Source organism: Leptinotarsa decemlineata, unplaced genomic scaffold (genome assembly GCF_025532065.1).
Source record: "Leptinotarsa decemlineata unplaced genomic scaffold, Ldec_3_MD MMD2_tig00026354_RagTag_RagTag, whole genome shotgun sequence".
NCBI lineage: Eukaryota > Metazoa > Arthropoda > Insecta > Coleoptera > Chrysomelidae > Leptinotarsa > Leptinotarsa decemlineata.
This window is the reverse complement of record NW_027412702.1, coordinates 17,147,727-17,170,867: the sequence shown is the minus strand read 5'-3', so window position 1 is coordinate 17,170,867 and position 23,141 is coordinate 17,147,727. Positions and strand designations below refer to the sequence as shown.

The following is a 23,141-nucleotide window of genomic DNA, read 5'->3' as shown; positions in this document are numbered from 1 at the left end:
GTGCATGGTGATTTGGCAAAACAGACTGAAAGAATGACAAATAATTTGACAGATGTAGCATCAACAAGATGGCCGTATCAGTTGTCAAATTTCCGAAATCCCTGTTGTTAAACCTGTTATAACATGCTTCACTTTTTTTTCGGATTCAGTTCTATAACTCACCTTTCTGATATAAGTCAGTGAAAGTACGTAGAAAATTTCGCGAAGCAGTATATTATTCCGAAAAACACATATCAATGTGAGATTTCCTCTGGAAATACAATACTGTATTGTTACGCCCACAGATGCTATCGTATAGCGAAATATGTGTCGCGGTTTTGTAAACTTTGAAGTGGAAATCTCACATTAAAATGTATTTTTTAAATACGTTATGATTTTCATTGGATATCGGTCAGTCCTATCATATTATATTATTCAACAATCAAGACATGTGGCCATTACTCTCATAAAGTTTGGGGTGAATCACATTACTCATAATGTCTTATTATGTAACAATTGAATACGTTCAGCTTCAGTCGAAATTGAAAAATTAAATTTCTATCTTCGGGAACAAAATTTGGATTACTGGCGCCAACAGATAATTTATTTTCGTCATATTTCATACAGGCCGTCATTATTAGCCGCCATATTTTCAAGTGTTGAGATACGTGCTTTTAGTTTTAATGTTTATCACGCTGGCACCGTGAAGATTTTTCCTAAAAATATCTGTTATTGAGTTAACATAGCCGCGCATTTTGACGACGCACCTTTCCGGTGTGAAACAGTTTTTGAAATTTTCGCATCATTAGATTTTTTCGATTGACGTAATAGCCCAACCGCCAACAGAACTATTCTATTCATTATTGGAATAATACGTTTAAAAAAATATCAAGAAAATCACAATAATGTAAATCAAGGTATCAAACATTTTACTATGAAAGGAGTGTAAGCTGGGGAGGGTGATTCCTGAAAAATAAACTTGAAATTCTTACTTAAAATTAGGTCTGATCCCTTAACTTTACTTCGCATAAAATGCCTTCTGGTTGGATGACGTCATAAATATGTATATTGTATATTGAGCACACGTGGGTTGTTATTATAATGCTTGAATAGGTGGGTAGGAAACTTGATATTAGGTGATTCCAAAAGTTTTGTCCCTTTGTAGCATGTAAATTTTCGCTACTTTATTTTGTAAATAAATAAAAATGTTTAGAGCAACATAGATTCCACTCCGTGGTAACCTACCCTCAGCGAACGTGAAAATAACAAACATAGATATGTAAAGTTGATTGTCTAACCTCATCCATAGAAACCTAATAAAAATCCCATTGCTAATCTCGAATGTTTTGGTTATGGATAAGTTTCACAAGGAGTGTCTTCGAGTTGAAATTTTCTGGTGGTATTTTCTGTTGAAATTTAATTGTCAGCTGGTTAATGATATTTCGACTGTCAACTGTTTAATTTTTCGTCAGTGTAGCCAATTTAGCTTTAAGGGGTGTCTGACCAGATACAATCAAACATATCACTACTTTATTCTGTTCAGATTGGTCCTTTATGCATGGAACATGCAAATATTGATAGGTCAAAACGCTAGTACCTTATTTTCCGAAAAGAAGAAGAAAAATAATTGTTTTCTAATCAGCTAGGATGGTAGATTTCGCGAAAACGACAGGTGTCTGTCCTACAGGTGTTTCTGGTTTTGTTCGGCTGACGAATCCTGAATTTGATAAACGATCCTTAGTGATTATTTCGTTCTACCCATCTTATTATCAACCACTACGTCCTGGCTTTTGAGAGAGGCCTATATTGAACATTTACGACAATTTGTTGTTTGAATACTTTGTACCACGCCAACGCCTTTTTACTACCAGATAAAACCCTTCACGGAAGGTGAGTTTTCCTACTTTTCTTTTCATTTATCTCTTGCTAGCGACAATAGAGGATAGTTTCCAAAAAAAAAACATTTATAGGGTGTTGTACACGGAGGATTTTCACCCAGTGAATTGTCACGGTTTCTGTTCTGGTTGCTTATCTCCTAAGCTTTGGTTTAACCCCGCGTCTACATTTCAAGGATATTTTTGGTATTATGGTTCCTTGAGGGCTCACTTGCCCGAAGTGTACATTCCATGGTTCAGCCCGATGAACATTTGATTGCACTCAGAGAGAATAAAGCTATCGTAGTATCGCTCCACTCATCACTCCAGTCCTGGTTGTCCTGGGATTCCGTACTCAGTTTTCAAAGTGCTGTCTCCAGGGGAACAGGTTTTATACATGATAAAATGTTACCATTTAAATTTTTAATTATTAATGTACATTCAATCTAGATACACTCAGGTTAAAGTATATGTTTTTCAACGAATATATGCAAACCACCACATAGTACTATGCGCTGGGAAATTAATTTCCTAAAACATCTTCTACCTAATCAATTAACCTCTCGAAGTATCTAATATTGAATATTATTATTAGAATTACAAGTTATATTTTTGGGAATTTTTGCTCTGAACCATTGAAGAGTTATTAATATTAAATATTTGTATGTTTAACTATGTTTCATTTATTTATTGATTAAGACTCATCAATTTGATAACATCATATGTTAAAGTCTCTTATAGTTTTGGGTATAACAACTATTTAGTACTCTTTGACATAGACATTTTAAAAGTTGCAGTGGCCCCCTCCTATTTTTTTGACCAGTCAATAACTGTACAATGATATACTTTTGTTTGTAAACGAACCCATAGTGCCAACCGACAAAGAGCTTCCGTCTGCATTTGCTCCTTTTCATTAAATAGAAAAAGTACTACACGTTTTTGTGACGCTATTCTGAACTTTAATATCTCAGTGAATTCACATGCAGTCCAATCGAAATAAGCTCCAATTGAATCAGCGCATTTTTGCCAACGTAACACAAGTCGATTTATTTCGTCAGCGTTGAAATTATGTGCTCTGGGTTCGATGAAGTCGACGAAGACCGTTTCTGCCTGGTCCTCATTGGCGAAGGTTCCACCGATGAGAAAGTTATCGAAGTGCTTGAGAAGATGGTAGTCGGTTGTGTAATTTTGTGGGTGGGACAGAACTTCGACGTTCAATTCGTTTAATTTTCGGACGGTGATTTGTGAAACGTGTGGACGGGCGTTGTCGTGTAGCAGGATCGGACCTTTTGTGTTGACCATTGTCGCACAATTATACTCTGTTGTGATGGTTTAGCTTGGTTGCAGAAAGTAATAGTGAACCACACCAGCCGCTGACCTTCATACAGTGACGATGGTATTTTTTAGTAGGCTTTTGCTGTTGGAAAGTGACTGGGTGGCTCATCGGTATACAACCACTGTTCTGAACGTCTCATGTTGTCGCAGAGTGTGCAAATTTTATCACACGTGACGATCCAATCCAAAAAACGATCTTGGTTGCACAAAAGCACAAAAGAACAGACCTGGAAACGTAGTAATTTTTGTGGATCGTTCAAATCGTAGGGCGCCTACTTTTCGAGCTTGTTGACCTTTCCAATACGTTTTTAAATATCAAGTACCAAGTTCTTCCGCCATTTTCAAGCACCGTTTTTGATGGATCAGTCTCCATCAGTGTCTTTGAATCTTCGTCTTGGATTATTGTAGATCGACCACTTCTGAGTTTAGAGGTTGAAATCTACGGAACGAAATTCAGCATACCTACGTTAATTGGCATTTTATTGCTAATTGCCTGGCTAATTTTTTGGGCTGTTTCGGCAGAGCTTTGGTTCAATTTGAATTCGTAGAGAAAAATTGGCCAGAAATCGCCCAACGACATCATATAAGTGATGAGCTAAGAAGAGATGAAAAAATTGAAATGTATAGAGTACGAAATTCTGTACACGATAAAAGGTGAGACCTCGTTAGTCCTTAGCTCGCACAAGTTTCGACTTTAGAGAGTTGTCGTTTGTAGGGTAGCTGGTTAACGGAAAAATAGGTTTTCAAAGATGACATTTTTAGGAAAGAAAGTTTTTGGCTTTCTACTACCCCATCTTGATACAAAAAAAGATGAGGGAATCTTCCAAAGAAAGGAAGGAAGTAATCAATTTGAAAATAAGTAACTCTATACATGGATGTGTAGATCATGCAAAGAAGTAACTTTCAGACACAAACTGAAAGAAAGTCCTCCTAAAACAGCTACTACGAGATGGAGTAGTAGAAAGCCAAAAATTTCCCAAAAATTAATCACTCCTAAAGGTATAACCCCTTCAATTCAGACATGACATTTTAAGGAACAATTCAATCTCCACTGATTCAAATCCATCGAGAATGGCTACTTCCGCACAGGCACCGCGGAAGACGATTGTGAACACCGACAATCGAAACATTGTGAAATAACTTGGTTTGAAATCTTTTTCTTTAATTTCATTTAAATTTTTGCTTATTTTTTTTAATTCTTTTTATTTCTTTTCTTCTACTCTGTGGCCATTTTCATTCATTTTCGTTTTATTCTATTTTCATTTCACGTTTTTATTGTTTAATATAATTGATATTTTAGCTTTTCATTATAAGTTTATTTGTTCTTTCATAGATTTTCAATCATATTAAATAATGGAAGTCCGAAACAATAAAATTGAAAGTGACTCGTTTCATGAATTGAAATTTATCCGAAATAATACTAATAACGTTGATGTTTTGATACAGGCCTGTAAAATTCTATGTACCTATATTTCTCCACATGTTCACATTCGTTTTCTGACAATCCTTGGTAAGTGACGTGTTTTCTTTATTTAGAACGTTATCTTGGTGTCGATAATTTTTAAAGTTTTGCTTTATCAAATTAAATTTTGTTTCCAAAATAAACAAAAAGCTATCAATCATGAAAACTAGCATATGAATGGCGTATTCGATAGATAAATGGTCCGTCGAAGGTTTTCAACGAAATATTTCAAAAACTTCACGGTTAGATCGTGTGATAAAACAGTAGAAAAATATAAAAAATGATTTATTGGAATCGGGCGTGTGGCAGCTACTATATTACAAAATGAATTAGTGAAACTTGAAATGATTTATATTTTTCTGGTCCAATACACTCTGACTGATTTTTTTCTATGGTGCCAACAAAACATTTGGAACGAGTCATTGAAATATTTGTGAAACTTTATGAATTTATCAACATTATTATTTCTTGAATATTACTGGAGTTTTTCCCAACACCGAACCGTTATTTTAACACCTCAATACGTGATGATGATCACTTGGTGATCTGTTGGTGATCTGGTATCTGGTATCTGTAGAGTAGGGAGGGAGGAGTTGTCCTCCTAGGTCATCGTCCATCATGTCCTTTCCAGGAAGGTGAACAGGTCACTGAGAAACATCTCCTTGATATTGGCAGGTGTTAGCCAAGACTTGCCGAACACACAATCTTTGTAACCTTGAGGTGTCTCACGGTGGCCTCCATGAAGGTTTTGGGAGGTGCAGCGATATTATTGTAGTTGCGCGGCTTCTTCAACCTTCTTGGGGTTCCCTCCGTGGAGGTGGACAAGTGAGGAACCGGCTGCCCTACAGGGGCAGCTACAAGCCGGTTCCTTGCCTTCATTCAAGGCGGAGCTCTTGGCGCCCGCCGCAGGAAATGCCCTTGCTGTTGGAGGTGACCTGCTATGTCCAGCCTCATTCCAAGCGGTAGATTTTGGTGGACATTTCTGTTCATCCTTAGTCACCGCCTTAGCTTGAGGTGAGCACTTCTGTCCAGCCTCGGGATTGGTTTTTGTTTTTGTTGTTTCTGTTGTTTCATTCATGTGTGTTCCCTCGAGTAGTAAGGAAAGAGTTGGTCACCTTTGGCAGATCCCTGCATTTCCTGAGGTAGGCTGATTACAATGAGGTTTCGCCCAGTTCCCCAAGGGGATCGTTCGTGACCGCATATCACCCTGCGGCCATTCAGCCATTCAGATAGGGAGCCCAACCCACGGGGTGTCGAGGTGTTAAAAAAACGGTTTGGTGTTGGTTTAAAACTCCAGTAATATCCATTACTACACCATAGGTTCCAAACAGTGCATCACAAGTATTATTTCTTGTTCACTCTTGCTGTGGAAATTTCAGAAATCTTGCAGTCTACCCAGTATATTGACTTTTTGAAAAGAAATAAAATTCAGAAGTATTACTCTTTGAAAATTAGACACAATCTGATGAAGTTTAATTTTTCAACACTCACCAGAATTTGATGAAAGTTTTCATATCAGGATGTGAGCAGTCAGTTAGTTTAATGTAAAATTCAACCAGAAATTATGTGAAAATGAGAATTTCTACCTGTATTTGGAAATCATTTTTAATTGACTATCAGTGTTTCGCCCGTACCTTTCAAATTTTAACTAAAACTAGGCACTCTGATAAGATTGAGCTCTTTTGAGTCTGTTAGTATTCAACACAGATATATCTATATTTTGACAAACGATTTTTATTTCGGATAGAAGTGATCCTTTACAGAGAAATGTGAAAGTAAATAAGAAAACTGTGTTTTCACCATATTGATAATCATGCTATTCATTATGAGTATTGAAACTGAGACTAAAACTCAAATCAGTTATATTATATCTCAGTGACATATAGACATCAGAGAGCTATTCTATGAAAGACATTTTTTATTAAAAGATAGTAAAAAACAGAAACAGGCAGATGTTTTCTGAAATATTTCAGTTTTAACGGTATTTATAGTTATTCAGGCTATTATCAAAATATATCTTCATTATTTGGCAAAGGCTGCAACTGTGAAAATTGAGGAATATGGATATTATATTTGAAGGCTATGAGTTCTCTGAAGTAGGTACTCTGTTTTGGTAAATTTAGATATATTTATCTTCAGCTGACAACCATTTCAGATTATTCAACATGAGCTCAAACTTTCATGTGGTATAACTTAAAATGATACTGATGTCTCTGTTCTGGAGCCTGGAGTGATAACTTCTCATGGGAGGGTAAAATGCTTCGTTACTTAACGCGTAACCATGCCAGTTTGTCTGGTTTCCTTTCTCTAACGCATACGTCAGCGGAAGGCAGGATCCTCCTCTCTCGTCGGACAGACGCTCAGTGTGCGATAGACATAAACTGTTGACAGTATTATAAAAATCTAACCAGCCAGCACGTAATATCTTTTATTGTGTGGCTTGAAACTGATGATACTAGTTTCGTGTATGTACGTTTTGGCCTTGTGGTATTAGGCCAGGCGTACTATATTTTTTGGATGAAAAAATTCCTTACAGGGCAAACTCAACGGAAATGGGTTGGAAAGGTAGTCAGTAATATTGGGGCAAAAATTCAACAGCTGAATGTTTGCAGGGGCGGAGGGGTGGGGGTGAAAAGGGGTGAAAAACGGTTTTTCGCGGTTTGCCGCCAAAATAATTGTTTTAGAGAAAAAAGTTAAATGAGAAAGTTATAGATAATAAAAAAATATATAACTTTTGTATCTATACTTTTTTCACATAACGTCAAAATTTTCGAGTAAAACGCGAAAAACCACTTTTTTCGTTTTTTATTTTTCATTTCACGAAAAAAAGCGTATCACTACGAAAATTTGAGCAATTGTACTATTTTTTATCACAAATAAGTAGCAATTTTTTTTGCGATAAGTTAATTAGTTTTTCGAAAAAAAAACATTTTTTTCAAGTTAGTCAAAAAAGTTTTTTTTTTGGCCTAGACAACTTTCACACTGCTCATTTTTTTCGTAATTACATCAGCTTTCAGATGAAAAAATAAAAATATACTACTCTAAGCAAAAAAATCGTTTGAAATGCAAAAAACTGCAAAATTGTGCTTTTTTTTGTGTTTGTTTCATATTATGTAATAAAACGGTTATTGAACTAAAATACAATTGAAAAATTTTTATTATAGAATATTTAGGATGCTTTCAATTAATTATCAAAGTTTTATAGTGGCAAATTGAACAAATAAAGCTTCAAATAAAATGTTTATTTAACAAAGGTGCAGGTAACCATACATTATACATAAGATAATGAGATAAAAAATTGTTTTAATTTAATTAATTCTCGCTTTTTTACTTTGCGGCCCTGGTTGTTGATCTTGTTGGTGTTGTTCTTCTTCTTCTTCTTCTTCTCCTTCGTCTTGTACATTTTTATCGGATTCTTCTTGAAGATCAAGTTGCTCAGCAAAAACATCATCCGTGTCGTCAATTTGGGTACTTTGCATCTCGATATTAGAACACTCATTCGAATCGCAACAGTTTCTGCACAGCTGCGAGCATTTTAAACCATGCTTCCGGCAACTGCAGCGCAAAGTATTACAGCCTTTTTCACAGCTGCAATGAATTTTTTCAAGCAAACTGTCAGGAATCAACTGTTCATCGGTGTAGTTTGGCATGAGGATGCCGTCGCTAGACATCTTCCAACCCCAATCCGTTGCATTAATTGAATTTCCGAACCATGACTGAAGCTGGTGATACACACGTAAAATGTGCTGCTTTGCAGCTCCTTCCGTCGGTGGTAATTTTTCCAATTTGAATGTAGATAATTACATGAAAATCAAAAAATAAATAGATAAGTACTCTTTGATCATTCCCATATTGATTTCAATTTACGAGCCACCGGTATACAGCTGTTTCAACCTATTGGGCATCGTCAGTACCGGGCAGGCGGTCCTCGATTGAAGACAAAATGAGAAAAAATCAAGAAAGTACTTGACAAAAATACGCTTACGTTAACGTAAGCGAAACATAAGTGGAACCACCTGTTGGTGTGACACCCAAGTCAACTTGCAAGTTGACTTGGGAAGCTTCCCAAATTTCTGCTACCGCAGTTGTCGGTTGATTGGTCAAACCACCAACACTGACATAAAAACTTGGCAAGTTGACTTGGGTGTCACACCAATAAGTGATTCCACTTATGTTTCGCTTGCGTTTACGCAGCTATTTTTATGAAGTACTTTCTTGGTTTTTTCTCATTTTGTCTTCAATCGACGACCGCCTGTCCGGTACTGACGATGCCCAATAGGCTGAAACAGCTGTATACCGGTGGCTCTTAAATTGAAATCAATATGGGAATGATCAAAGAGTACTTATCTATTTATATATATATATATATATATATATATATATATATATATATATATATATATATATATATATATATATATATATATATATATATTCTATTAAATAAAAGATTATACATTTTATGTAATATATCGTAGTAAACTTTTACTTGAATAAGTTCTTTTTTCACAAATTAACAGATTAACATTTGTTATTTTACGATGACACACTCTATAAAACGCTCTGACTGAAAAGGTGCTCACGTACTGATTTTAACGGTGTTCCGTTCGAAGCACAGCTGTTGCTCCAAAATTAATTCAAACAATAAATACCCCCCCTATGATGCTTTGATCTCTGAACATGAGCTACAAAATTCAAATTAACATTTGTAGGTAAAGAAGAGCGAATTAATACCAACGACAGTTTAATCGTGTACATTAGGGAGTGTACATACTTTAACAAGCACAATTTTTCAGTTTTTTGCATTTTAAACGAGTTTTTTTGTTTGAAGTGGTATATTTTTATTTTTCCATCTGAAAGCTGATGTAATTACGAAGAAAATGAGCGGTGTGGAAGTTGTCTGTGCTAAAAAAAAACCTTTTTGACTAACTCGAAAAAAGTGTTTTTTTTTCGAAAAACGCGAATTTCTCAGAAACTAATTAACTTATCGCAAAATAAATGGTACTTATTTGTGATGAAAAATAATACAATTGCTTAAATTTTCATAGTGATACCTACGCCTTTTTTTCGTCAAATGAAAAATAAAAAACGAAAAAGGTGGTTTTTTGCGTTTTACTCGAAAATTTTGACGTTATGTGAAAAAAGTATGGATACAAAAGTTATAGATTTTTTCATTATCTACAACTTTCTCTTTAACTTTTTTCTCTAAAACGATTATTTTGTCCGCAAACCACGAAAAACCGTTTTTCACCCATTTTCACATCCACCCCTCCGCCCCTGCAAACATTCAGCTGTTGAATTTTTGCCCCAGCATTACTGACTACCTTCCCAACTCATTCCCGTTGAGTTTACCCTGTAAGGAATTTTTCTGAAAAATCAGTATTTTTCAACATAGTACGCCTGGCCTATATTTCAAGTTACTTCAGTACCTACAGCAAAAGAGACGTTGCCAACATATATCTCAAGCGATTTTTGTAAAACCCTTCATAGTGAAAACCATAAAATAAACTGTGTTAATTAGTTTTGATATGGATTTTCATCAAGTATCGGCCAGTTCTATTCAATTATTATAGATTTTCATCAAGTATCAGCCAAATTCATCACACATTTATGTCACCCAAACTGAATCGACCAATCTTCAGTATAGATAACAAAATATCAATAATAAAATCCTCAATTCCCAGAAATAAGTCATAAAATATATGATTATTAGTATATGTGGTTGACAGATGATTAGCGTGAGTAAGCACCATGAGGGTACAGTTATTTTCGTCCTGATCATAATACCATCACAGGTAAAATATGCAAATATTTTCCAATAGACCGTTTATATTTTTGTTGCATCTTTTATAAATATGCCGATGTGATGATTGTTTGTAGTCGTCTGTTTTTAGCCTTCACAAATTAGAGATAAAATGGTACAAAAAATTCAAATCTGGAGTTGATTGAATATAGATCAGTTTACCTGGATTTCCTATCTCTTACAAATACGTCAGCGGAAGACAGACTCCTCCTCTTTCGTCGGACAGACGATCAGTGTTTAGTGTGCGTCAGACATGTACTGACAATATTATAAAAATATAACTAGCAAGCACAAAATATTCTTTTATTATTTGAAACGTGACTTTGAAATGATATTACTAATTTTGTGTATGTACATTATTAGTATCATTATTTAATCCCACAGAAGGTACAATTGGCTTATGGTACCTATAATATATGTACATACACAAAATAATCGATAAAATATTTTAATAGTAAATTACCTTTCTTTGAATTATCATATTAATATACATAAAATTCAAGTAACATACTAATTCTTTCTGGAGTTGAACAATTTCAATTTACATCGGTAACCAAATATTTGAACGCTCATCTTTTTTTGTTCTCTAGATACGTCTAATAGACCATTGAATATGGAATACCCTGTATACAGAAACACGTGTCGATATTGAAAATATCAACTTCACATGTTCAAATGGAACACCCTATACAGGGCTTTTCATGATGAGCCTTAATTAGCCATTTCTGGCATTCAACGGATCAACCTGAAAATTCCACAGTATGCATAAGTCAATATGACCTACACGACTAAAATATTTCAGACGAAGCGGCGTTGTTGCTTTTACTATAAAGTAGCGGCTTCTTTGATATTTCAAATGGAACACCCCGTATATAATATCATATTATGATTCATTATCACTTTGAAAACGAATTCATATACTATTTTCCTAAACCTATCTATTATCGTTTAGAAGATATAAATTAATTTCGATATTTTTTTTACCAAACATGAACTTTTATAAATGCTGATAATCTTGAACTCTCTTGCACTAAAATGATCAAATTTGAAACGGAGTGGAGTGATACTATGAGGATCTTCACTCCGAGTCATATTTTCATTTGCCTCATACAGGGTCTTCAAAAAATGCAGATACTTTGATATCATGAAAAAATGAGTGGAACTTAATTTTTTCAAATGGAACTCCCTGTATATTTCAACATTTTGAGCTCTACATCCAATTTTAGATTAACTTTGTTCAGATAATACTATTTCTGTTTTGAACCGTTTTCGAGATAAACTGTTTCAAACGGAAATTGACATGGTTTCCTTGTTCATAACTCATTTTTGTAAAACAGATTTCGTTTGATGTTCCTCAATTAGTCACAGATAATATAATGTAATCTCTTCAAAAGATTGTCATGTGTAGCGCTTCTGATCAAGTCTGGAGTCAAACTATTGAAAGCAGTTGTAACTCTCGATTTCATATCTTCCATTGTTGTTATTGGAGTAAAGTAAACCATATTTTTAATGAAACCCCACACGAAATAATTTAATGGATTACCACCAGGTATTCTAGGAGCCCAACGAAAAGGTCCATTATTACCAATCCATCTGTCTTCGAAGATTTCGGTTAAAGCTTCGCTGACTGAATGAGAATTATGGGGTGGAGCACCATCCATTTGGTACCATACACGTTCTCTTCCTGGTCTATTATTTAAAATCATTTGAATTCCATTCCTCAGTAAATCTTCATATTTTGATGCATTCGAATTATCACCATGAAACTCGATATAAAAAATTGACTCATTTTTTATGGCACAAAATACATTGAATTGCCATCTTTCTTGAAAACCCCTTTGGCGGACAACATGGGGATTTTCTGGCGCCCAATAATGACTGTTGTGTCTATTGAAAACTCCATTTTTTGTGAACTTGGCCTTATCTGTCCATATGATATTGTCAAGGAAATGTTCATCCTCTTGAGTCTTGACAAGTAACCGTTCAAAGAATTCCACTCTACGAGGTAAATCAGTTTCTTTCGAATGTTGGACACAGTAGAACTTATAGGGATCCATTTATGCTAATTAAGAATTCGACAAATTGTCACGTAGGGTATACCTATCTCCCTTTCAGCCTCGTGCAGAGAAGCATTTGGAAATGCATGAAAGTATCCCAAAACTGTTATACCATACCCAACTTCATTCCTCTTCAGGGATATTTTTGTTACTGAGTAATTCACTGCTTTTATGTGTGTATTTGTTTTGTCAGATTCCCATTTTTTGATTCAATAGATGCAAGGTAAGCCCATGCTTACTTTACGAGCACCTATTTGTGAATTGTTTTTCCTTCATAGAAAACGTTACAAAATATTTTCACAAAAATTTCCAAAATTTTATGCAAAATTATGGCCAGTGTGAGGGATTTTTCATTTACTGGAGAATATGCGTTGACTATGAATAGAATAGAGAAATACGTATCAAGTTCGCCAAACAATCAATAATCAAGCGAAGTTCAAGTTCGAAAGTCAGTCGTACCATAATCCAGTTCTCGTCTCCTTGTAGGAAAACAAATTTATACCTACTAATCTTTTTTTCTACAGTACAGTGAGTAATACCTACGGTTCGATAATTGTCTGCCACAACCATTACATTATCGAAAGTGTGGTGAATTCAAGGGCGTTTTTGTAATAGAATAATAAATCAAGTATCATTTCTGCTCGCATTCAATAACGATAAAATATCGTCAGATAACTGGGAAATATAGTTTATCTATAAGTGGATTGACATGCATGCTTGATTTGACTGAAGTACGCGTAATTTAAATGGAAAATGGTTAGGCCTAAGTGGAAGTTTGATGGTTCATGTATGAAAGGAATAATTGCAAAAATGAAGATAATGAATATTTTTTCAATATTAAGGTTATTGTATATTGTGTCATACCAAGATTCGTCCAAATAGAAAATTATCCGTTGTTCTTGTCTATATTTAGTTATTTGTTCTAGGTATTTGTTCCGCAATTCCACTATTCTTCTGCTTTCCATAACTGCTTGATATTTGTTGATTATTTCAAATATAAATCCCAGTTTCTTTATCTAATTCTGAAGAGTTTTTTTCAATGATTTCATTAGATGAACATCTAAAGGTTTTGCGTTCATAAGGTTTGTTTTTGACTATTTTACGTACAGTTGAGAAAGGAATTTCGGTCAAATCTGATGTTACTTGTAATAGTTTGTTTCCCTCGAAACCAAACTTGAGATGTAGATTCTTATACATTGAAACATACTCTCTGTGTTTCAATATTCAAATGCATCCGAATCTTATTCACTGTTATCTCATTTTCGCATTGTTCACCATCGTTATTGGAGAATCACTACACTGGAAAAAGTCTGCTTTGTTATCACACTCGTTATTACTATTAGTACTTGTCCAAGGACACCACATTTTAAACAGATAACAAAAATTTTAAGTAATTATAACTGCACCAATATCGAAATTCAACACTACAATCGCGATCAGTTCCTGAACTGAACACGACGGCGTTAACCAATCCCGCATTCCCCGTTTTCTATTCGTCACTATTCGTGACTCTTCAGCCAATCATTAAACTCGGTTAGTAAAAAGTATCCAATACGAACCGCCAATTCTTGACTCCACTTGGATTCGTTCGCTGCCGGTTCATTTCTATGTATTGGTTTTTTAAGCCTTTGAGAGTGCCGCTAACTTTAAGAGTGCACAATACCGTTTACTTCGACTATACCAGAGAAGATAGTACGTATGGATTTATTTTTTTTAAAATGCAACTCTGAGCTTAAATCATTGAAGTAAAAGTTTCGCAAATTTAAGAATAATTGGTACTAAAATGGTCTAGAAAAAAAATCTGTTTGAAATCTGTTTTTCCGTTAACCAGCTGCCGCAACACTACGAACGACAACCCTCGGAAGTCGAAACTTGTACGAGCTAAGGACTAACAAGGTCTTACCTTTCAATATGTGATTCCTAACACGGGTTGGACGATAGCAAGTGAAAATAGATCGTTCAACCTGGGGCTCGAACCACCGACCAACGCGGTGGTCGATTTGAGTGAGTGAACAAAGCACCCACGCCGAACCGACCGGCTACCGACCGAATGGAAAGTAATTGAAAACTGAGTGACTGTGATGAATTTTCGAAATTGTTAGAAGCTAACCATTATGTTGTGCTTTCCTGAAAAAACTCTGAAATGTTTCTGTTGTGAAATTAATGAAAGTTCTTTTCAATTTTGGAACTATTGAGACTGATAAGAAATGAAGACTATTATTATTTTTATTATTTCCCTTCAATAACTGAATGACTTGGTTTTCTAGGTTCACAAAATAAAGTGGTGTAATGAATATGTGTAGATAACAGGTAATTCAAAAGTTAAATACATATAAGAATTGTTTAAGTGTAGTATTTCACTTGCCATCTCATGTTAGATTGGTCAGAAAGATAAAACTTTTCCACACCAAAACAAAAATTCTGTCTTTTATTGAATGACTTGCATCAACGTTAAATGTGTTTTGCTGTAAAATAGCTAACTTAAGTTGTATTTGTATAGAGAAAATCGTAGAGCAATCGTGTTGAGCAAATCTGTTTTGATAATGTGTCTGACTTGACAAGGAAAGGTTTGCATATCGGTGGTGGCGATATATGTACCTTATGTGTCTGAGGAATATCATCTGGCTCATCACAAGAAGATGCATTTGTATCGCCTGTATAATAGTGCATAATACATATCGGGCTGAGTATTGGTCCTTGAGGAATACCTTTACTTATATTCAAAGTAACTGAACGTGCAGTTCTATAAATTAGTTCCGAATAATGTTTGAGTCTCAAAATGTAGATCAGTATCTACTTCGTTTTCATATTAATGATAAAAGATAAAGCAAATAATGAAAAGAAAACTTGAGACTTGTATGCTATATCTGAATATGTTCTGCTCATACTCATACAATTTCGAAAACGTGATCTGTTTTAAAAATCAATATGTGTTATTTTGGATGATACTCGTTATCTTCGATATGAAATATCAATAAACGACATCATGGATCCATTATCAAATTGTAACGAGAATGTGGTTATTAAATTCGATAAAATGATCGAAAAGAAAGTTTTTCAGATTTTTTTTTGATAAATTCGCAAATCCATAATTGAAATAAACAATACCTTAATAATGCAATATTATAGTAAAAAATGAGATATTATATAACTTTAATTGAGTTCAATTCAAACCTGAAATTTTACCATATAATTATTGCACTATTTCCATTTTAGTAAAATTTTAGTAAATGAATTCGTATTTCTTGAATTGATTAGTACTGATCTCATGGATTTCAATATTTTCAAATCATTTGAATGTTCGACGTTAAAATGAATTCGATGCACATTTTCGTGGAACTGATTACAGAAAAAAAAATCGACTTACGTCACCAGTTAGTGAAATATCAAATATGTTTTATGACTCGCGTAGCTCACCTTTGTTTTCGAGTACAAAACTATTAAAACGATACAACCAATTTTCAATCGATTTCGCTACGTTTTCATGGTCAGAAATATTATTCATCTACACTCTTCTGAACATTTGTTACGAATAATAAATTCAAGGTTGATTTTGAGGTTTCAAGAACGTCATTCCATTCAGGCAATTGAAGCAATCTTGACATATTTCTTGTGAAAGGAGAAAAACTATTCCACATACTCAACACATTTCATATCTGTATTTTATTCCATATCTTCAAAGTTTGTCTACACTTACAAATTGATCGTGATCAACAATTGAAAGTCTATTTGAGTTGGGTAGGAAATGAACCTAAGCTAAGAATTTGAAACACAACCCTTTATATTTCTTGGACCTTTCTGGAGAACATAAAAGTCTCTCTTCAACAAGTGGCCATTCCCTTTTTCCTAAATTATGGCGGCAGTATGACGTCATCTATGGATGTCTACTCTGTCTTCAAATGAACATTCTGGAATTGAATTTGTCACCAATCAACGTAATTTTTAATATTTTTTTTCTCGAATAACATTTTCTACTCTATACATTTCAAAAATTTAAATAAGTAGTGGTATTTTGTTAACTTCGACATCAAAGTCCAAGTACGTCTTGTTCTACAGAAAATGTCAAATGGAAGATGCATTTTTTTATTTTCGACAATAACTACTCTATAATAAACCCAGAACTGCAGCACTCCTCTAGACGCGCATTTAAATGACCAAGTTGCCATCTACTACTTCATCTCCTGGCGACGCCAACTTGGTTTGTGGAACGCGCGTCGAGAAAAGTGTTCCAGCTCTGGTGTTTGAGAGAAGCGCTGGTTTCGTATTTATTCTATACCAGACGTTTCACATTTCACTTCATTATAATATGGAATAGGGAGCCTTGAAACTTTCTCTTGTTTACTGGCACAGGATCTAGGAGTGATTTCGAAATGGGGTGAAAGTAACCAGATTCAGTTCAATGCTACAAAAAGCCAGGCATCTGTTTTCTGCAAAAAGATACTGGTCTCCGAATCGGATATAATAATGTCAAGTCAGACAATTCTGCTTTCTGTTTTGACAATATGTCTTGGCACAATCATGTCGCTGGAATTCCAAAGGCTGCCTCTCAAAACCTTGGAACACTGTTGCGAATCAGAAAACTGTACACACTGCGGCTGCTCATTGTTTTGAGGTTCAACTCAGTACTCAGAACTTCACTGTTTAAGAAATCTTTCGTTTGGAGAACTGCATTTTTGTGGAATAAACTTCTGAGAACGTTTTTCTAAATGGATTCAATCTCCAGCGATTCAAATCCAATGTGAATCGCTACTTTCGCACAGGCACTGCTCTTAGAGCGCCTTGAGGATTTTCCTGTAGTGCTTGTGTTTTGTCCTTCAAGAAAAATGAAAATGACATTTTTTGAAGTACAAGAGGTACACGTCAATGTTAAAATTCAAAATATAACTCTTCCTCTTGGAGAAATCCGCCAAAAATCAACTTACTTAATATTTTTCAGAATTGTGTTGTTCTATCAGGGTCATGGTTTCCTCAAGGAATTGAGAAATATTAAAACTTTTATTGAATAACAAATCGTTGCTGAGTTGCATACAAAAAATATTTAAACTTTAATACTGAATTTTTAATCATAAAAGTGGCTTATCAAAATGAAGAGAACTGCTTTAACTATAATAAATAACATGTATTTGTACAATAACTTTTCACCGTGTCATTTCGAATTAGCAGGAAATAATTTTGAAACGGCAATAAACAGTATACCTACCTGATAATACAAAGTCGCTGTTAATGGTTACTGATAATATCCGTAATTTTTGTGTCTATTTCAATATATATAACAGAGTTTGAAAGTTGACTTCAACTGAATATATTCCGCAGAAAAAAATAATCCAAGGTAAAATACTATAATTATTTGATAATTCGTTTGTCCTAACTTGTTCTTTCTGATTTTTTAGTATTTTCGACCTAATGTTGAATCATTTTCAGACCATTCCAATGATATCAACCGAATCCACTATTTTTTTTTTAATTTAGAGACATTAATATTTGGAAACTTTTGGAATGGCTTCCTTTTCATTTTTGACAGTGTTTGTTGGAAAATATCTTTATTTTCAAACATTGTTAGGACATCTCTGCTTGCGATGTTGGATTTTCAATTGTTGTTGAGCGACAAACTTGTTTCAATGTTTTTCCACGAATTTTTAAAAAGCCTCCATTTTTTAGTACATTTGGAGGAATCGGGCAAAATATGAACAATTTGGTGCGTAAAAAGTAGAAGTCCTTGAAATGTTGTCGTTATACAGAGTAATAAAAAATATCTACAAATTTGTACCTACCCAATGTTCAAGAATATTCATTTTTTAATTTTTCAACATTATTTGTCTTCCAATCTTCCAATCTTTCATTTGTTACTATTTTCATGATTTGAAAGTGCGATGACCATTCAATTGCTTCTTTCCTACCATTCTATTTGCCAGGATGTCATGGTAGTGATCTAGCACATTGTAGTCAATTCCCTCTCATTATTTGAAAACTATTTTGCCAGCCTAACGTAGTAGAATCTTCGTTTCTGATAATGAATATATTTGCTTTATTACTTCTTTATCAGAGGTATGACAGAAATTAATATTTGATTTGTGCCACGATATGGTTGCCTGAATGGGATGCTTTCACTCACTTTGTCACCTTCACAGGTTATATGTGTTCAATTGACAAAAAGCCCGTCGTTCAAAAATGGTGTCCGAAGAAATATGTACTTTCACCCCAAATATATTAGATGATCCAACACACCATAAAAAGGACAAAGTTCGGTTATCAAATGGGATTAGTAAAATGTCAAATAACAAAACGCGAGCGGATCACGCTGGCTCTGATCCGGATAATATATCAGATCATGATAAGGAAGAAGATACCGAACAATTTATAGAAAAACTCTTGAAAGAAATGTGCGAAAGTGCGATGAACATTTCGGAAAGTGGAACCGTGATGATCCGCGAAAAGAAATTATCGGAAGATGACAAGTACTTGAGAACTACCAATAGAAGAGTATCTGTTTTAGATGTTACAGTGAACGAGTGTAGAAACAATTACGTGAATCTGCACCGTAGAGCCGTTAGCGAGTGCACATTGCGTGAGTCCGAACTTGACGAAAACGACAACAGAGCCTTTAAGCAACCTTTACCAGTTACCACTTCAGAAGATAAGAAAATCAAAGACAAAGACAAAAAGAAGAAGAAATTATCGTTCGCCGCCATCTTCGGAAAGAAAGACAAGCTCAAGAGCAAGGAGAGCAGAGAGGAGGAAGAGACGCACGATAACCTGGCCCAGCTTCCAGTCTTTCGCTCCAACACCTTGGAAAAGAGCAAGAAGTTTGCTTCTGCTCTCGAACTCAATCACAAGGGGCCCCACTTACGAACTCCATCCTTCATCAGACGTATCGTTCACAACATCGGCGAGGACTCTTCAAATTTTCTGAAGCGATCATTCAGTTTCCGTGAAGTGAACAAGAAGACGGAGAGAGAGGAACCCAGTCGAGAGAAGCTGGTCCAGAAGATGAATCAGGAATGGAGACAGTCCTTGCAGTCTTTGGTAGAGACCGACATTAGCGTCAGCTATAACGATCTCAGTTTTATTAACTATGACGCTATGAATGATATAAATTATAAGCCGGTCAACCTAAGGGCTGGTACCAAAAAGGACGGTGGAGGATTTATTGGGAGAACGCAGAGTATGATTGAAAAAGTGAGTATTTTCCAGCATTCTAGGACACTTTTGTTTATGTTCATATGTAGAGCCGCAATCTTGTTTCTGGTTGAAATTAGAGAATTCCAAAAAAGCTTATGAATTATTATCAACATGATATTTTCAGTCACTACCAGAAAATTTAATAATCAATTCTTTGTAAATGTATCAGTAGCGTAAGATCATTTGCAGTTTTTACTGAAAGACAACGAAAACTTCAAGGACCTTTGGGAAACTAACATGTGATGGATTGATACGTGCAATGGGTCATTAAAAGAATGTTAGACGTTCGGACTTCTATTGTCTGAATGTATTATCAGGTTTGAAGAAACTAGTTTTTTGGCGACATATCAATTGTTACAATCCATAATCGTCTGAATTTTGATGAAGCGAGATTTATTCATAGGCTAATTTTGAAGATATTTTTCACGTTGTTTTCTATGTTTAGTAATCGAATGTTGATAATATTCAAAAAGAATTCTGATATTTGAAAATTATTTCAATTTTTGAAAAAATATGGAGTGTAGCAAAATAGATAATTCAAGTTTTTGAATGAAAATATAATATTCAGGTCTCCCTACAATTTATCAAATGGAGGGTATGTTAAAAATATTTTAAATCTACCTACCTGTTGTTTGACATGTCGAATGATCAAGGACGAAATATGTATTGTGGGACAGTAAGGTCACTACTCAATTGAAATGCATTTCATTTCTTTCAGTACGAGTACATGACTTCAAGTCAGTGGCATAACTGACATAAATGTGACATTATATTGTTACGTTTTTACTCATGGGTTGATCAATAATTGACTACACTGAATAATCAAACTTAACTTTATTTCACTTTAATTACAACTAACACTTCAACTAAAACTTCAACTATTATTTGAATGTCTATCGCCTTACTATATCACTTCACGTACCGCACTGTAACGTCCACTTGACTGTGTACTTGACTGTCTCGATACGCTCGCAGCCAGCGTTTGGATATCGTAATCGAACATCGTAGAATTTTCGCCGGAGTTCTATCGACATCGGTAGACTCTCGCTGTTCCGTAAGCGGCAGGGAACATTGGGCATCCTCGCGCTCTTAGCTACGTCACGTTTGGTTTATGGTTACCAGTGGCGACTGGCGTTACTTTCTTTCGGGCATGATCTACAACAATATTCCACTTAAACTCAAGGTGCCTAAAAGTGTACGATGTTTATATTATCGATCAGAAAGGTAGATCAGATTGAACCGATTCGTAAAAGAAGCTTCAATGATTCTATTTGGATTATGCCAATACATACATCTCGATGGGAATATCTTCAGGCTATTGAATGTCAGAAATTACTAAAATAACTTCGAGAAGCAATTGTAAATTACTCTCAACACATGGGCTGAGAAGTCCCGGGCTTGAGAGAGAAGTCGCGTTTTTTTTTTTTTTAACTGGCTTCATTTATTAACGTAATCTCCATCAAGAGCCACATAATCATTCCAGTGCTGCTCAGCTCTAACATTTCAATACCACTTTTGTAGAAGAATTTACCTTCTACCTCAAAAAAAGGCCTCAGTTTGAAAGAATACCTCTTCATCGGCATTCATTCTGTTGAGGTCTGAGAACAGGAAAAAATCGCTGATGGCCACATCTGGAAAATACGGTGGATGCGGAAGCAATTCGAAGGTCACTTCATGCAATTTTGACATCGAGACATCGATTTCGAATGTCTATCGCCTTACTAGATCGCTCCGTGTACAGCACTGTCACTTCCACTTGACTTGATAGGCGAGTGGATCGAGTTTATATTTGGCAATCGAAGGCGCTGGACAATTCCTCGGAATTCCATCGAAGCCGTCAGAACGGCAGAGAACATCGGACATTCGCGTGTTGTTAGCTACATTACACTTGGTTTTTGGCTGCCAGTGGTGGCCGGCGTTATTTTCTTTAGGACGTGATTTACAACACTACCGCCTTCCCCGAGTTTGTTCGCCCCGAACAACATTCCAAGAGGGGATATCACGACCCATGTATGGATTCAGTCTCTTTATGTGGGCAAATTTAGACTTGCTTCTGGGTGACAATTGGATTCTGTACACCAACTCGTTTCTCTTTTTGGTTACCAAGTGAGGTCCTTGTCATCGTCTCTGCAACTTGGGACACAAACCTTTTCGAAGTTGGAGTTGATAGGGCCACACTGCATCGCCCTCCTTGAAGCTCATTGGCAGCGACTTTTTGTCAAATCTTATCTTCATCCTGCCGCTGAAAAGCTGTAATTTGGATGTGGCGAATTTGTTTACTATTCCCCTCTGAAATAGATACCTCTTGAGTCATACAATACATCTATCGAGAATTTCAGTTCTCGACCAGTTAACAACATGGATGGTGTCTAACCTGTCGCGTCATGTTGGGAGCTCCTGTATGCCAACAGAAAGAGAGAAACCAATTTATTCCAGTCTCTTTGGTTTTCGGAGACAAAAATCGAGAGGTAGTTATTTATGGTGTGATTATGCCTCCCGACCATTCCATCGGACTGCGGGTGAATATCAGTTGTTCATATCTGGCCTGGTAGTTGGTTGTCTGGTAATCACTGATGTCTGTTCCTTCTTCCCTATAAAAACGTAATGGTGGAAGATTTAATATTACTTGTACACTTGATTCAGCTGTATTTAGGCACTCGTTTCCAAATAGGGATCTCAACTAACAACGCATTTAGTCAAGCTAGCGTAGAGATACGTAACTATGGAAACCTCTAATCAAGCGAAAAACGAGCAACTTCCGCCAAACGGTCATCTCTCACCAAAACCAATGAAGCGGAAAGAGGGAAGAGGGGATAGGTGAAAGCACTCGAATGACCTATAAATAGTCAGATCTCGAAGGAATAAGTCCAGTTATCACCCCAAGACGATTGTGGATACTAACAATCGAAACGTTGTGACATAACTTGGTTTGAATTCTTTTAATTTTCATTTTTTGTTGATAATATTTTCAATTTTCATTTTTTGTTGATAATATTTTTAATTTTTCAATTTTTTCAGCTTTTATTAATATTTCAATTTTTATTCGTTTAGCTGTTGTTGTATGTTATTTTTTTGTAATTTCAGTTTTATGTTGAATAAAATTTATATTTTCGGTTAATCTTTTTGATTTTTTTTCAGGGTTATCAAATCAATTTATATTATATCAAACAATGGAAGTCCGAACTGATGAAATACAGGGATCTGTATTAATTCTACGTGGAAGTCTTAAACGGAAATTTGTGTCACGAGAGAATTGTTCCCCGAATTTGGTAATTCTCCTCAAGTTCGTGATAAAATACTCTCTCGCCTTGTATTCTGTTCTGAAATTTGCATAGAGCAGAACACTTACCACCGCACTCTTCTCATGTTAGTATACCTCATGAAGACTATAACATGTACAATAAGCACAGTTACGTGTATCGTATGCTCGTTAAGGAAGGATGATGTTGTTG

The 23,141-nt window shown here is 35.2% G+C and overlaps 1 protein-coding gene across 5 annotated transcripts in view; it reads left to right on the top strand.

Moving 5' to 3' along the window:
• Positions 1-23,141, top strand: part of LOC111514053 (uncharacterized) — a 453,014-nt gene that overhangs the window by 120,459 nt on the left and 309,414 nt on the right. For 3 of the 5 annotated variants that reach the window (XM_074184384.1, XM_074184383.1, XM_074184382.1), the window contains exon 2: positions 18,639-19,686. The exons of the other annotated variants lie outside the window; for them this stretch is intronic. In XM_074184384.1, the coding sequence (XP_074040485.1) occupies positions 18,679-19,686 (1,008 nt within the window). In that variant the 5' untranslated portion in view covers positions 18,639-18,678. The remainder of the gene's footprint in view (positions 1-18,638; positions 19,687-23,141) is intronic. 5 annotated transcript variants of the gene reach the window in all.